At 57.4% G+C, this 14,819-nt stretch overlaps 1 protein-coding gene across 1 annotated transcript in view; it reads left to right on the top strand.

Annotated features, from left to right (window-relative positions):
* The window catches only part of LOC102529662 (uncharacterized), a 139,468-nt gene that overhangs the window by 28,199 nt on the left and 96,450 nt on the right, over positions 1-14,819 (top strand). The window contains exon 2 of the mRNA XM_072948883.1: positions 12,508-13,051. Within this exon, the coding sequence (XP_072804984.1) occupies positions 12,508-13,051 (544 nt within the window). The remainder of the gene's footprint in view (positions 1-12,507; positions 13,052-14,819) is intronic.

Here is a 14,819-nt window from a genome sequence, read left to right as displayed (position 1 = left end):
CGGCAGCCAACATGGCGGTGGTGGACGCGGCCCCGTGTGATGGTCCGCCGGCAGCTGTTCGACGTCGGCGGCGCTCCAGCAACCTGGTACTTCGGCGAGGGCTCCAGCTGCGTGGTGTGGTGAGTGTCCCTGCCCCGCCGGCCGGCCGCGCCCGCCCGCGCGGCCCGCCGCCTGGCCTCGGCAGACGCAGCTGCGGCGTCGGCCCCCGGCCCCGGCCCCGGCCCCGGCCCCGGCCCCGGCCGCGGCCCCGAGCCCGGCCCGGACCCCAGCGGGCTGCCCCGCCGTCCGCGCACCGGGGGTCTCGGGCGGGGCCGGGCTGCTCGCGCTGGGGCGTTGCTCGGGGCGCTTCCCGGCCGGCCCTCGCTGGGCGCGGGGAGTGGAGGTGGAGGCCGGGACCCTGGCCGCCAGGGCCCCGCAGGACGGTAACAGGGCCCCGACCCCCGGGCGCTCCCCTCGCGGCCTTCCCTTGACGTCGGGACTGTGAAGCCGCGAAGTCCTTCAAGATGCTCGCGGCGGGGCCGTGGTCTGCAAAGCGGTCGGCAGCGGCGTGTGTGCCCAGCCCCGAAATCGTCATCTTGTTTGTCCCCCTCGCCTGCGTTTGCCGCGGCCGGCTTTGCTTCAGCCCCTTCCGTGCTGCCAGGGCTGCTCTCCTGCGCAGCCTTTCTAAGCAGCATGAGCGGCACCAGTGTTGGCGTGGAGTGTTTGAATCTTGAGGTTTCTTAATGGGTGTTGGTGTGGTACCGTTCGCGTTTCAGGAAGGATAAGTCGGCATTCCTGTCTTGATTTCTTCAGGGGTCATTTGGAGTTGGGCCTAATTGGACTTTTTTCCCCTTTTACCGCGCGTGAGCTCCGGTACTAGCATAAAGGCATCCAGACGTTTTAGCACAGTGACTGGACTCTTCCAGTTGCTGCTTTAGTGCTCAGTGGCCCCGAAGGAGTTCTTGCAGGAGCGCACGCAGGCTCCCTTGTCTGGCTCCAGATCCCTCAGAAGCGTTCGTGGAATGGGGTGGGTGGGTGTTGTTTTTATATTAGAACCAAACTACCTGTCATATTTTGTGCTGACGGAGACTTGTGGAAGTATAGGCTCCCTTACATCTTAACCTTCACGTGAGTGTGTCTCTCGTGTTGAATGAAGGAAGCAAACTATTTCTGGACACTTCGTGTCAGGTACTGTGCTAGGTACTGTTACCTCATGTTACCTGAACAGCCACCTTGCAGGGAGGGAAGGGCAGTGCGCTCTCTCTCAAATAAGAAAGTATTTAAAGGTGAGGGCAGTTCCTTAGGTCGCACAACTAGAGTGAGACTTGAGGTTGCAGACTGAGCATTTGTTTCAGTTTCCAGACCCCTTTTCTTTACTCCCTGTTTTCCTTAATTAGTGTTATTAATAATTTTGGAAGTTTAGTGTATTCTACTCTTACAAGGAAATTTATTTCAGAAACGTGTTCGAATTTGCAAGGTCGTAATTTTGGAAATGCATTGAGGGAATGTTTTACCAAGTAATGCTAGCTAGGTACAAAGACTAGTTAAACTTCATTAAAAAAAAAAGAATATTTTCATCCTTTTCAGGAACAGAGTGCTTCACAGCACTCTGAATGAATGGACCTGACAAGCAGTCTAAGTGAAAGAAGCCGACCTTAATGGCCACATGTTGTATGATTGCATTCATGTGGCAGTCCAGAATAGGGAAACCTACAGAGACAGTAAGAGGATTAGTGGTTGTTGGGGCATGGACATGGAGACAGGGCATAATAGCTAAAGGATGTGGGGTTTCTTCTGGAGGTAATGAAAATGTTGTAATATTTATTGCGACGATGATGACAAAATCTATGACTATGCTGAAAGCCATGAAATTATACACTTAAAATGGAGGGGGGGATTATATGCTATGTGAATGTCTCAATAAAGTGTTTTATTTAAAAAACGAGCTGAAGCAAATATGGGGAAATGTTAACATTGTCTGATATGTAGGTGTTGGCTCTACTGTTTCTATTGCATTTTTCTGTTTTTGTGTATGGTTGAAACCTTCCTGTTAAAAAGTGCTGGCTCTTAAAGAAGCCTGCATTCAGGGGAAGGAGAAGTGAAAGCATTACATGGGATGTGATCTGAATGCCCCAGCTGGTTCTAAGGAAGCCACTCTGGGCCCAGTGGCGTACCCTCGTGTGTGTAATTTGCACTTCTGAGGGTCTCCTCGGTAGCACAAGGGATCATGAAAGAACCAGCCTTTGGTCAGCTTCATTCTAAAAGACTGCAATGTGTGGAGCAGATAATAGCCACTAACTCGTGTAGGTACGTGATGATTGCCATCCTTCGCTGAGGGCCCTGAGAGAAGGACGTGTTAGTTAGCCCATTTCACCTTGAAGCTCCTGAAAGCAGAGTAGTCACAGGTCTAAGTCCCACCAGGGAAATTAGGGTCCAGGCTCTGTCTGTCACCCACCACATTTTCCCCAGTGCCTGCCACGTGTGCTGCTCTAGGCATAGACACAGTGGGGTGACACCCACAAGGGGGTGGCAGCTTCTCTGTCTGAGCCTGGAAACTGAGTCCATTTCTCTGGTGGAGGCTCAGCTGGACAGGGAGGTGGCAAAGGTGAAAATGTGCAGAAAACTCTCCTTCACAGAAGAGTCAAGGAGGACTGGGAGCAGTTGGGTGCTGCTCAGGTGGACAGGAGGAAGCAGAGCAGTGGAGGAGGACCTGTGAGGTCGACCTACGGGTGTGTGTGTGTGTGTGTGTGTGTGTGTGTGTGTGTGTGTGTGTCGGAGATGGAGAGAGGGCCCTGGCGTGAGGTCATTTCTTCAAGTTCTTTGCAGGGCCAAGTAGAGGACCATGCCACCTGTGTAACCCCGTGGCCACAGCTTTGCCTGCTGGTGTGGTATACAGGCCATCCTCAGGGAGTCTCTGCTGTCCTGACCCTGCCCAGGTCCCAGGGAAGGAATCAGAACCCAGAACCTGGAGAAAGATGCACTGGCGATAGGGGAAGCAGGGGTAAGAAAGAGCCAGGGCGTGTCCACGAAGGATTAGAACGTCTGAGGTAGGGTCAGGAGGAAGGGCTGGAGAGGTGGGCCAGGGCACTCTGTGAGGAGGGCTGGGCAGACTGGGAGGGGAACAAGGGAGTTCTGGGAGACAGCCGTGATCTGCTTCCCTGCTCGGCTCCTGTCCCTGGATTGTTCGCTCATCTCAGCCTTATGAGCGGGTCAGTTCCCTTGGTCTGATAACTTGGGGTCTCTGCCAGCCCCCAAGGAGGGTGACTGAGGCTTCCACTCCTCTTAGCCTTGATCCCAGTTCCTACCCAGACGTGGGAAATTCAGACATCTCTCCCCATGCGGCCCCTGCTGGGCGAGCTGTTCTTGTGAAGTGGGTCATATTTGTTAGGAAGCACTGTTCCCTTTCTATGAGGTGACAAATTTGGGTGAAGGCTAGTTTACACAGGTGTCTCCGCCTTGAGCGCGCAGCCCCGCCCCCGGGCCATGGGAGCCAATCCGCCCGCGCGCGCTCCCTGGCCCCACCCCTGTCGCCCTCCTGGGCGCGCGCCCCTCCCTCCGCCCACCCGTTCAGTCAGTCCCTCAGGTAGGCGGGTGGGCAGGCAGGCAGGCAGGCAGGCGGCAGCCGGTCCGAGCAGCCGGCGGCTCGGCTCTGGGGCTCTCCCGAGCGGCGGCGGCGGCGGCGGCGGCGGCGGCGGCGGCGGCGCTGTCCCTCTGGGAGGCGCGGCGTGGGCCAAGCGGCTGCCGCGGAGCTTCGTGCCGAACGCGGCGGCGGCAGCGGTGCGGCCCCGAGATGGTTCGCGGGCGGCTCCAATTGTACTCCAGTTTGGAGCTATAATATCAAAGTAAAACAATTTGATAGGTGATCACTGTAAAAATAAAACAAATCACTACCCCCCCCTTCAAAAAAAAAAATCCTGATAGGCAAAAAGACTACAAATCCGAGGGGCCACCAGACCCGCCCCCAGAGACACGACAGCCAATCCGCGCACACGCTTCCAGGCCACGCCCCGGCGCCCTCCCTCCGCCCACCCGAAGGTCAGATTGCCAGGCAGTCACGCGGCAGCCTTTCCGAGGGGTAGACGTGTCTGCCGTTCTCCCGAGCGGCGCCGGCCCTTCTCCCTCCAGGCGTCTGAAGCGGCTGCAGCGGCGGCAGCGAAGTCCCTCCGGGAAGCGCGGCGCTGACCGAGCGGCTGCCGCGGAGCTTCGTGCCGAATGCGGCGGCGGCAGCGGTGCGGCCCCGAGATGGTTCGCGGGCGGCTCGGCTCTGGGGCTCTCCCGGGCGGCGGCGGCGGCGGCGGCGGCGCTGTTCCTCTGGGAGGCGCGGCGTGGGCCGAGCGGCGGCCGCCCGGCAGCCAACATGGCGGTGGTGGACGCGGCCCCGTGTGATGGTCCGCCGGCAGCTGTTCGACGTCGGCGGCGCTCCAGCAACCTGGTACTTCGGCGAGGGCTCCAGCTGCGTGGTGTGGTGAGTGTCCCTGCCCCGCCGGCCGGCCGCGCCCGCCCGCGCGGCCCGCCGCCTGGCCTCGGCAGACGCAGCTGCGGCGTCGGCCCCCGGCCCCGGCCCCGGCCGCGGCCCCGAGCCCGGCCCGGACCCCAGCGGGCTGCCCCGCCGTCCGCGCACCGGGGGTCTCGGGCGGGGCCGGGCTGCTCGCGCTGGGGCGTTGCTCGGGGCGCTTCCCGGCCGGCCCTCGCTGGGCGCGGGGAGTGGAGGTGGAGGCCGGGACCCTGGCCGCCAGGGCCCCGCAGGACGGTAACAGGGCCCCGACCCCCGGGCGCTCCCCTCGCGGCCTTCCCTTGACGTCGGGACTGTGAAGCCGCGAAGTCCTTCAAGATGCTCGCGGCGGGGCCGTGGTCTGCAAAGCGGTCGGCAGCGGCGTGTGTGCCCAGCCCCGAAATCGTCATCTTGTTTGTCCCCCTCGCCTGCGTTTGCCGCGGCCGGCTTTGCTTCAGCCCCTTCCGTGCTGCCAGGGCTGCTCTCCTGCGCAGCCTTTCTAAGCAGCATGAGCGGCACCAGTGTTGGCGTGGAGTGTTTGAATCTTGAGGTTTCTTAATGGGTGTTGGTGTGGTACCGTTCGCGTTTCAGGAAGGATAAGTCGGCATTCCTGTCTTGATTTCTTCAGGGGTCATTTGGAGTTGGGCCTAATTGGACTTTTTTCCCCTTTTACCGCGCGTGAGCTCCGGTACTAGCATAAAGGCATCCAGACGTTTTAGCACAGTGACTGGACTCTTCCAGTTGCTGCTTTAGTGCTCAGTGGCCCCGAAGGAGTTCTTGCAGGAGCGCACGCAGGCTCCCTTGTCTGGCTCCAGATCCCTCAGAAGCGTTCGTGGAATGGGGTGGGTGGGTGTTGTTTTTATATTAGAACCAAACTACCTGTCATATTTTGTGCTGACGGAGACTTGTGGAAGTATAGGCTCCCTTACATCTTAACCTTCACGTGAGTGTGTCTCTCGTGTTGAATGAAGGAAGCAAACTATTTCTGGACACTTCGTGTCAGGTACTGTGCTAGGTACTGTTACCTCATGTTACCTGAACAGCCACCTTGCAGGGAGGGAAGGGCAGTGCGCTCTCTCTCAAATAAGAAAGTATTTAAAGGTGAGGGCAGTTCCTTAGGTCGCACAACTAGAGTGAGACTTGAGGTTGCAGACTGAGCATTTGTTTCAGTTTCCAGACCCCTTTTCTTTACTCCCTGTTTTCCTTAATTAGTGTTATTAATAATTTTGGAAGTTTAGTGTATTCTACTCTTACAAGGAAATTTATTTCAGAAACGTGTTCGAATTTGCAAGGTCGTAATTTTGGAAATGCATTGAGGGAATGTTTTACCAAGTAATGCTAGCTAGGTACAAAGACTAGTTAAACTTCATTAAAAAAAAAAGAATATTTTCATCCTTTTCAGGAACAGAGTGCTTCACAGCACTCTGAATGAATGGACCTGACAAGCAGTCTAAGTGAAAGAAGCCGACCTTAATGGCCACATGTTGTATGATTGCATTCATGTGGCAGTCCAGAATAGGGAAACCTACAGAGACAGTAAGAGGATTAGTGGTTGTTGGGGCATGGACATGGAGACAGGGCATAATAGCTAAAGGATGTGGGGTTTCTTCTGGAGGTAATGAAAATGTTGTAATATTTATTGCGACGATGATGACAAAATCTATGACTATGCTGAAAGCCATGAAATTATACACTTAAAATGGAGGGGGGGATTATATGCTATGTGAATGTCTCAATAAAGTGTTTTATTTAAAAAACGAGCTGAAGCAAATATGGGGAAATGTTAACATTGTCTGATATGTAGGTGTTGGCTCTACTGTTTCTATTGCATTTTTCTGTTTTTGTGTATGGTTGAAACCTTCCTGTTAAAAAGTGCTGGCTCTTAAAGAAGCCTGCATTCAGGGGAAGGAGAAGTGAAAGCATTACATGGGATGTGATCTGAATGCCCCAGCTGGTTCTAAGGAAGCCACTCTGGGCCCAGTGGCGTACCCTCGTGTGTGTAATTTGCACTTCTGAGGGTCTCCTCGGTAGCACAAGGGATCATGAAAGAACCAGCCTTTGGTCAGCTTCATTCTAAAAGACTGCAATGTGTGGAGCAGATAATAGCCACTAACTCGTGTAGGTACGTGATGATTGCCATCCTTCGCTGAGGGCCCTGAGAGAAGGACGTGTTAGTTAGCCCATTTCACCTTGAAGCTCCTGAAAGCAGAGTAGTCACAGGTCTAAGTCCCACCAGGGAAATTAGGGTCCAGGCTCTGTCTGTCACCCACCACATTTTCCCCAGTGCCTGCCACGTGTGCTGCTCTAGGCATAGACACAGTGGGGTGACACCCACAAGGGGGTGGCAGCTTCTCTGTCTGAGCCTGGAAACTGAGTCCATTTCTCTGGTGGAGGCTCAGCTGGACAGGGAGGTGGCAAAGGTGAAAATGTGCAGAAAACTCTCCTTCACAGAAGAGTCAAGGAGGACTGGGAGCAGTTGGGTGCTGCTCAGGTGGACAGGAGGAAGCAGAGCAGTGGAGGAGGACCTGTGAGGTCGACCTACGGGTGTGTGTGTGTGTGTGTGTGTGTGTGTGTGTGTGTGTGTGTCGGAGATGGAGAGAGGGCCCTGGCGTGAGGTCATTTCTTCAAGTTCTTTGCAGGGCCAAGTAGAGAACCATGACACCTGTGTAACCCCGTGGCCACAGCTTTGCCTGCTGGTGTGGTATACAGGCCATCCTCAGGGAGTCTCTGCTGTCCTGACCCTGCCCAGGTCCCAGGGAAGGAATCAGAACCCAGAACCTGGAGAAAGATGCACTGGCGATAGGGGAAGCAGGGGTAAGAAAGAGCCAGGGCGTGTCCACGAAGGATTAGAACGTCTGAGGTAGGGTCAGGAGGAAGGGCTGGAGAGGTGGGCCAGGGCACTCTGTGAGGAGGGCTGGGCAGACTGGGAGGGGAACAAGGGAGTTCTGGGAGACAGCCGTGATCTGCTTCCCTGCTCGGCTCCTGTCCCTGGATTGTTCGCTCATCTCAGCCTTATGAGCGGGTCAGTTCCCTTGGTCTGATAACTTGGGGTCTCTGCCAGCCCCCAAGGAGGGTGACTGAGGCTTCCACTCCTCTTAGCCTTGATCCCAGTTCCTACCCAGACGTGGGAAATTCAGACATCTCTCCCCATGCGGCCCCTGCTGGGCGAGCTGTTCTTGTGAAGTGGGTCATATTTGTTAGGAAGCACTGTTCCCTTTCTATGAGGTGACAAATTTGGGTGAAGGCTAGTTTACACAGGTGTCTCCGCCTTGAGCGCGCAGCCCCGCCCCCGGGCCATGGGAGCCAATCCGCCCGCGCGCGCTCCCTGGCCCCACCCCTGTCGCCCTCCTGGGCGCGCGCCCCTCCCTCCGCCCACCCGTTCAGTCAGTCCCTCAGGTAGGCGGGTGGGCAGGCAGGCAGGCAGGCAGGCGGCAGCCGGTCCGAGCAGCCGGCGGCTCGGCTCTGGGGCTCTCCCGAGCGGCGGCGGCGGCGGCGGCGGCGGCGGCGGCGGCGGCGCTGTCCCTCTGGGAGGCGCGGCGTGGGCCAAGCGGCTGCCGCGGAGCTTCGTGCCGAACGCGGCGGCGGCAGCGGTGCGGCCCCGAGATGGTTCGCGGGCGGCTCCAATTGTACTCCAGTTTGGAGCTATAATATCAAAGTAAAACAATTTGATAGGTGATCACTGTAAAAATAAAACAAATCACTACCCCCCCCTTCAAAAAAAAAAAATCCTGATAGGCAAAAAGACTACAAATCCGAGGGGCCACCAGACCCGCCCCCAGAGACACGACAGCCAATCCGCGCACACGCTTCCAGGCCACGCCCCGGCGCCCTCCCTCCGCCCACCCGAAGGTCAGATTGCCAGGCAGTCACGCGGCAGCCTTTCCGAGGGGTAGACGTGTCTGCCGTTCTCCCGAGCGGCGCCGGCCCTTCTCCCTCCAGGCGTCTGAAGCGGCTGCAGCGGCGGCAGCGAAGTCCCTCCGGGAAGCGCGGCGCTGACCGAGCGGCTGCCGCGGAGCTTCGTGCCGAATGCGGCGGCGGCAGCGGTGCGGCCCCGAGATGGTTCGCGGGCGGCTCGGCTCTGGGGCTCTCCCGGGCGGCGGCGGCGGCGGCGGCGGCGCTGTTCCTCTGGGAGGCGCGGCGTGGGCCGAGCGGCGGCCGCCCGGCAGCCAACATGGCGGTGGTGGACGCGGCCCCGTGTGATGGTCCGCCGGCAGCTGTTCGACGTCGGCGGCGCTCCAGCAACCTGGTACTTCGGCGAGGGCTCCAGCTGCGTGGTGTGGTGAGTGTCCCTGCCCCGCCGGCCGGCCGCGCCCGCCCGCGCGGCCCGCCGCCTGGCCTCGGCAGACGCAGCTGCGGCGTCGGCCCCCGGCCCCGGCCCCGGCCGCGGCCCCGAGCCCGGCCCGGACCCCAGCGGGCTGCCCCGCCGTCCGCGCACCGGGGGTCTCGGGCGGGGCCGGGCTGCTCGCGCTGGGGCGTTGCTCGGGGCGCTTCCCGGCCGGCCCTCGCTGGGCGCGGGGAGTGGAGGTGGAGGCCGGGACCCTGGCCGCCAGGGCCCCGCAGGACGGTAACAGGGCCCCGACCCCCGGGCGCTCCCCTCGCGGCCTTCCCTTGACGTCGGGACTGTGAAGCCGCGAAGTCCTTCAAGATGCTCGCGGCGGGGCCGTGGTCTGCAAAGCGGTCGGCAGCGGCGTGTGTGCCCAGCCCCGAAATCGTCATCTTGTTTGTCCCCCTCGCCTGCGTTTGCCGCGGCCGGCTTTGCTTCAGCCCCTTCCGTGCTGCCAGGGCTGCTCTCCTGCGCAGCCTTTCTAAGCAGCATGAGCGGCACCAGTGTTGGCGTGGAGTGTTTGAATCTTGAGGTTTCTTAATGGGTGTTGGTGTGGTACCGTTCGCGTTTCAGGAAGGATAAGTCGGCATTCCTGTCTTGATTTCTTCAGGGGTCATTTGGAGTTGGGCCTAATTGGACTTTTTTCCCCTTTTACCGCGCGTGAGCTCCGGTACTAGCATAAAGGCATCCAGACGTTTTAGCACAGTGACTGGACTCTTCCAGTTGCTGCTTTAGTGCTCAGTGGCCCCGAAGGAGTTCTTGCAGGAGCGCACGCAGGCTCCCTTGTCTGGCTCCAGATCCCTCAGAAGCGTTCGTGGAATGGGGTGGGTGGGTGTTGTTTTTATATTAGAACCAAACTACCTGTCATATTTTGTGCTGACGGAGACTTGTGGAAGTATAGGCTCCCTTACATCTTAACCTTCACGTGAGTGTGTCTCTCGTGTTGAATGAAGGAAGCAAACTATTTCTGGACACTTCGTGTCAGGTACTGTGCTAGGTACTGTTACCTCATGTTACCTGAACAGCCACCTTGCAGGGAGGGAAGGGCAGTGCGCTCTCTCTCAAATAAGAAAGTATTTAAAGGTGAGGGCAGTTCCTTAGGTCGCACAACTAGAGTGAGACTTGAGGTTGCAGACTGAGCATTTGTTTCAGTTTCCAGACCCCTTTTCTTTACTCCCTGTTTTCCTTAATTAGTGTTATTAATAATTTTGGAAGTTTAGTGTATTCTACTCTTACAAGGAAATTTATTTCAGAAACGTGTTCGAATTTGCAAGGTCGTAATTTTGGAAATGCATTGAGGGAATGTTTTACCAAGTAATGCTAGCTAGGTACAAAGACTAGTTAAACTTCATTAAAAAAAAAAGAATATTTTCATCCTTTTCAGGAACAGAGTGCTTCACAGCACTCTGAATGAATGGACCTGACAAGCAGTCTAAGTGAAAGAAGCCGACCTTAATGGCCACATGTTGTATGATTGCATTCATGTGGCAGTCCAGAATAGGGAAACCTACAGAGACAGTAAGAGGATTAGTGGTTGTTGGGGCATGGACATGGAGACAGGGCATAATAGCTAAAGGATGTGGGGTTTCTTCTGGAGGTAATGAAAATGTTGTAATATTTATTGCGACGATGATGACAAAATCTATGACTATGCTGAAAGCCATGAAATTATACACTTAAAATGGAGGGGGGGATTATATGCTATGTGAATGTCTCAATAAAGTGTTTTATTTAAAAAACGAGCTGAAGCAAATATGGGGAAATGTTAACATTGTCTGATATGTAGGTGTTGGCTCTACTGTTTCTATTGCATTTTTCTGTTTTTGTGTATGGTTGAAACCTTCCTGTTAAAAAGTGCTGGCTCTTAAAGAAGCCTGCATTCAGGGGAAGGAGAAGTGAAAGCATTACATGGGATGTGATCTGAATGCCCCAGCTGGTTCTAAGGAAGCCACTCTGGGCCCAGTGGCGTACCCTCGTGTGTGTAATTTGCACTTCTGAGGGTCTCCTCGGTAGCACAAGGGATCATGAAAGAACCAGCCTTTGGTCAGCTTCATTCTAAAAGACTGCAATGTGTGGAGCAGATAATAGCCACTAACTCGTGTAGGTACGTGATGATTGCCATCCTTCGCTGAGGGCCCTGAGAGAAGGACGTGTTAGTTAGCCCATTTCACCTTGAAGCTCCTGAAAGCAGAGTAGTCACAGGTCTAAGTCCCACCAGGGAAATTAGGGTCCAGGCTCTGTCTGTCACCCACCACATTTTCCCCAGTGCCTGCCACGTGTGCTGCTCTAGGCATAGACACAGTGGGGTGACACCCACAAGGGGGTGGCAGCTTCTCTGTCTGAGCCTGGAAACTGAGTCCATTTCTCTGGTGGAGGCTCAGCTGGACAGGGAGGTGGCAAAGGTGAAAATGTGCAGAAAACTCTCCTTCACAGAAGAGTCAAGGAGGACTGGGAGCAGTTGGGTGCTGCTCAGGTGGACAGGAGGAAGCAGAGCAGTGGAGGAGGACCTGTGAGGTCGACCTACGGGTGTGTGTGTGTGTGTGTGTGTGTGTGTGTGTGTCGGAGATGGAGAGAGGGCCCTGGCGTGAGGTCATTTCTTCAAGTTCTTTGCAGGGCCAAGTAGAGGACCATGCCACCTGTGTAACCCCGTGGCCACAGCTTTGCCTGCTGGTGTGGTATACAGGCCATCCTCAGGGAGTCTCTGCTGTCCTGACCCTGCCCAGGTCCCAGGGAAGGAATCAGAACCCAGAACCTGGAGAAAGATGCACTGGCGATAGGGGAAGCAGGGGTAAGAAAGAGCCAGGGCGTGTCCACGAAGGATTAGAACGTCTGAGGTAGGGTCAGGAGGAAGGGCTGGAGAGGTGGGCCAGGGCACTCTGTGAGGAGGGCTGGGCAGACTGGGAGGGGAACAAGGGAGTTCTGGGAGACAGCCGTGATCTGCTTCCCTGCTCGGCTCCTGTCCCTGGATTGTTCGCTCATCTCAGCCTTATGAGCGGGTCAGTTCCCTTGGTCTGATAACTTGGGGTCTCTGCCAGCCCCCAAGGAGGGTGACTGAGGCTTCCACTCCTCTTAGCCTTGATCCCAGTTCCTACCCAGACGTGGGAAATTCAGACATCTCTCCCCATGCGGCCCCTGCTGGGCGAGCTGTTCTTGTGAAGTGGGTCATATTTGTTAGGAAGCACTGTTCCCTTTCTATGAGGTGACAAATTTGGGTGAAGGCTAGTTTACACAGGTGTCTCCGCCTTGAGCGCGCAGCCCCGCCCCCGGGCCATGGGAGCCAATCCGCCCGCGCGCGCTCCCTGGCCCCACCCCTGTCGCCCTCCTGGGCGCGCGCCCCTCCCTCCGCCCACCCGTTCAGTCAGTCCCTCAGGTAGGCGGGTGGGCAGGCAGGCAGGCAGGCAGGCGGCAGCCGGTCCGAGCAGCCGGCGGCTCGGCTCTGGGGCTCTCCCGAGCGGCGGCGGCGGCGGCGGCGGCGGCGGCGGCGGCGGCGGCGCTGTCCCTCTGGGAGGCGCGGCGTGGGCCAAGCGGCTGCCGCGGAGCTTCGTGCCGAACGCGGCGGCGGCAGCGGTGCGGCCCCGAGATGGTTCGCGGGCGGCTCCAATTGTACTCCAGTTTGGAGCTATAATATCAAAGTAAAACAATTTGATAGGTGATCACTGTAAAAATAAAACAAATCACTACCCCCCCCTTCAAAAAAAAAAAATCCTGATAGGCAAAAAGACTACAAATCCGAGGGGCCACCAGACCCGCCCCCAGAGACACGACAGCCAATCCGCGCACACGCTTCCAGGCCACGCCCCGGCGCCCTCCCTCCGCCCACCCGAAGGTCAGATTGCCAGGCAGTCACGCGGCAGCCTTTCCGAGGGGTAGACGTGTCTGCCGTTCTCCCGAGCGGCGCCGGCCCTTCTCCCTCCAGGCGTCTGAAGCGGCTGCAGCGGCGGCAGCGAAGTCCCTCCGGGAAGCGCGGCGCTGACCGAGCGGCTGCCGCGGAGCTTCGTGCCGAATGCGGCGGCGGCAGCGGTGCGGCCCCGAGATGGTTCGCGGGCGGCTCGGCTCTGGGGCTCTCCCGGGCGGCGGCGGCGGCGGCGGCGGCGCTGTTCCTCTGGGAGGCGCGGCGTGGGCCGAGCGGCGGCCGCCCGGCAGCCAACATGGCGGTGGTGGACGCGGCCCCGTGTGATGGTCCGCCGGCAGCTGTTCGACGTCGGCGGCGCTCCAGCAACCTGGTACTTCGGCGAGGGCTCCAGCTGCGTGGTGTGGTGAGTGTCCCTGCCCCGCCGGCCGGCCGCGCCCGCCCGCGCGGCCCGCCGCCTGGCCTCGGCAGACGCAGCTGCGGCGTCGGCCCCCGGCCCCGGCCCCGGCCGCGGCCCCGAGCCCGGCCCGGACCCCAGCGGGCTGCCCCGCCGTCCGCGCACCGGGGGTCTCGGGCGGGGCCGGGCTGCTCGCGCTGGGGCGTTGCTCGGGGCGCTTCCCGGCCGGCCCTCGCTGGGCGCGGGGAGTGGAGGTGGAGGCCGGGACCCTGGCCGCCAGGGCCCCGCAGGACGGTAACAGGGCCCCGACCCCCGGGCGCTCCCCTCGCGGCCTTCCCTTGACGTCGGGACTGTGAAGCCGCGAAGTCCTTCAAGATGCTCGCGGCGGGGCCGTGGTCTGCAAAGCGGTCGGCAGCGGCGTGTGTGCCCAGCCCCGAAATCGTCATCTTGTTTGTCCCCCTCGCCTGCGTTTGCCGCGGCCGGCTTTGCTTCAGCCCCTTCCGTGCTGCCAGGGCTGCTCTCCTGCGCAGCCTTTCTAAGCAGCATGAGCGGCACCAGTGTTGGCGTGGAGTGTTTGAATCTTGAGGTTTCTTAATGGGTGTTGGTGTGGTACCGTTCGCGTTTCAGGAAGGATAAGTCGGCATTCCTGTCTTGATTTCTTCAGGGGTCATTTGGAGTTGGGCCTAATTGGACTTTTTTCCCCTTTTACCGCGCGTGAGCTCCGGTACTAGCATAAAGGCATCCAGACGTTTTAGCACAGTGACTGGACTCTTCCAGTTGCTGCTTTAGTGCTCAGTGGCCCCGAAGGAGTTCTTGCAGGAGCGCACGCAGGCTCCCTTGTCTGGCTCCAGATCCCTCAGAAGCGTTCGTGGAATGGGGTGGGTGGGTGTTGTTTTTATATTAGAACCAAACTACCTGTCATATTTTGTGCTGACGGAGACTTGTGGAAGTATAGGCTCCCTTACATCTTAACCTTCACGTGAGTGTGTCTCTCGTGTTGAATGAAGGAAGCAAACTATTTCTGGACACTTCGTGTCAGGTACTGTGCTAGGTACTGTTACCTCATGTTACCTGAACAGCCACCTTGCAGGGAGGGAAGGGCAGTGCGCTCTCTCTCAAATAAGAAAGTATTTAAAGGTGAGGGCAGTTCCTTAGGTCGCACAACTAGAGTGAGACTTGAGGTTGCAGACTGAGCATTTGTTTCAGTTTCCAGACCCCTTTTCTTTACTCCCTGTTTTCCTTAATTAGTGTTATTAATAATTTTGGAAGTTTAGTGTATTCTACTCTTACAAGGAAATTTATTTCAGAAACGTGTTCGAATTTGCAAGGTCGTAATTTTGGAAATGCATTGAGGGAATGTTTTACCAAGTAATGCTAGCTAGGTACAAAGACTAGTTAAACTTCATTAAAAAAAAAAAAGAATATTTTCATCCTTTTCAGGAACAGAGTGCTTCACAGCACTCTGAATGAATGGACCTGACAAGCAGTCTAAGTGAAAGAAGCCGACCTTAATGGCCACGTGTTGTATGATTTACTTATTTGTTTACTAGGGGAGGTTCCAAGGGTTGAACCCAGGACCTCGTGCCTGCTAAGCAAGCGCTCTACAGCTCTATTTACACCCTCCCCCGACCCGGGAAACTTCTTGAACCCAATTGTTAGTGGATTTTACTGAGGTTTCATTACATAGGCAGGATTGATTAAATCATTGGCCATTAGTGGTCCGTCTCTGCTTTGTCTACTCTCACCAGAGATTGAGGGGTAGGGATGAAAGTTCCAA

Source organism: Vicugna pacos, chromosome 24 (assembly GCF_048564905.1).
Source record: "Vicugna pacos chromosome 24, VicPac4, whole genome shotgun sequence".
In the NCBI taxonomy this organism is placed as follows: Eukaryota; Metazoa; Chordata; class Mammalia; order Artiodactyla; family Camelidae; genus Vicugna; species Vicugna pacos.
This window is presented reverse-complemented; position numbering and strand designations above follow the sequence as displayed.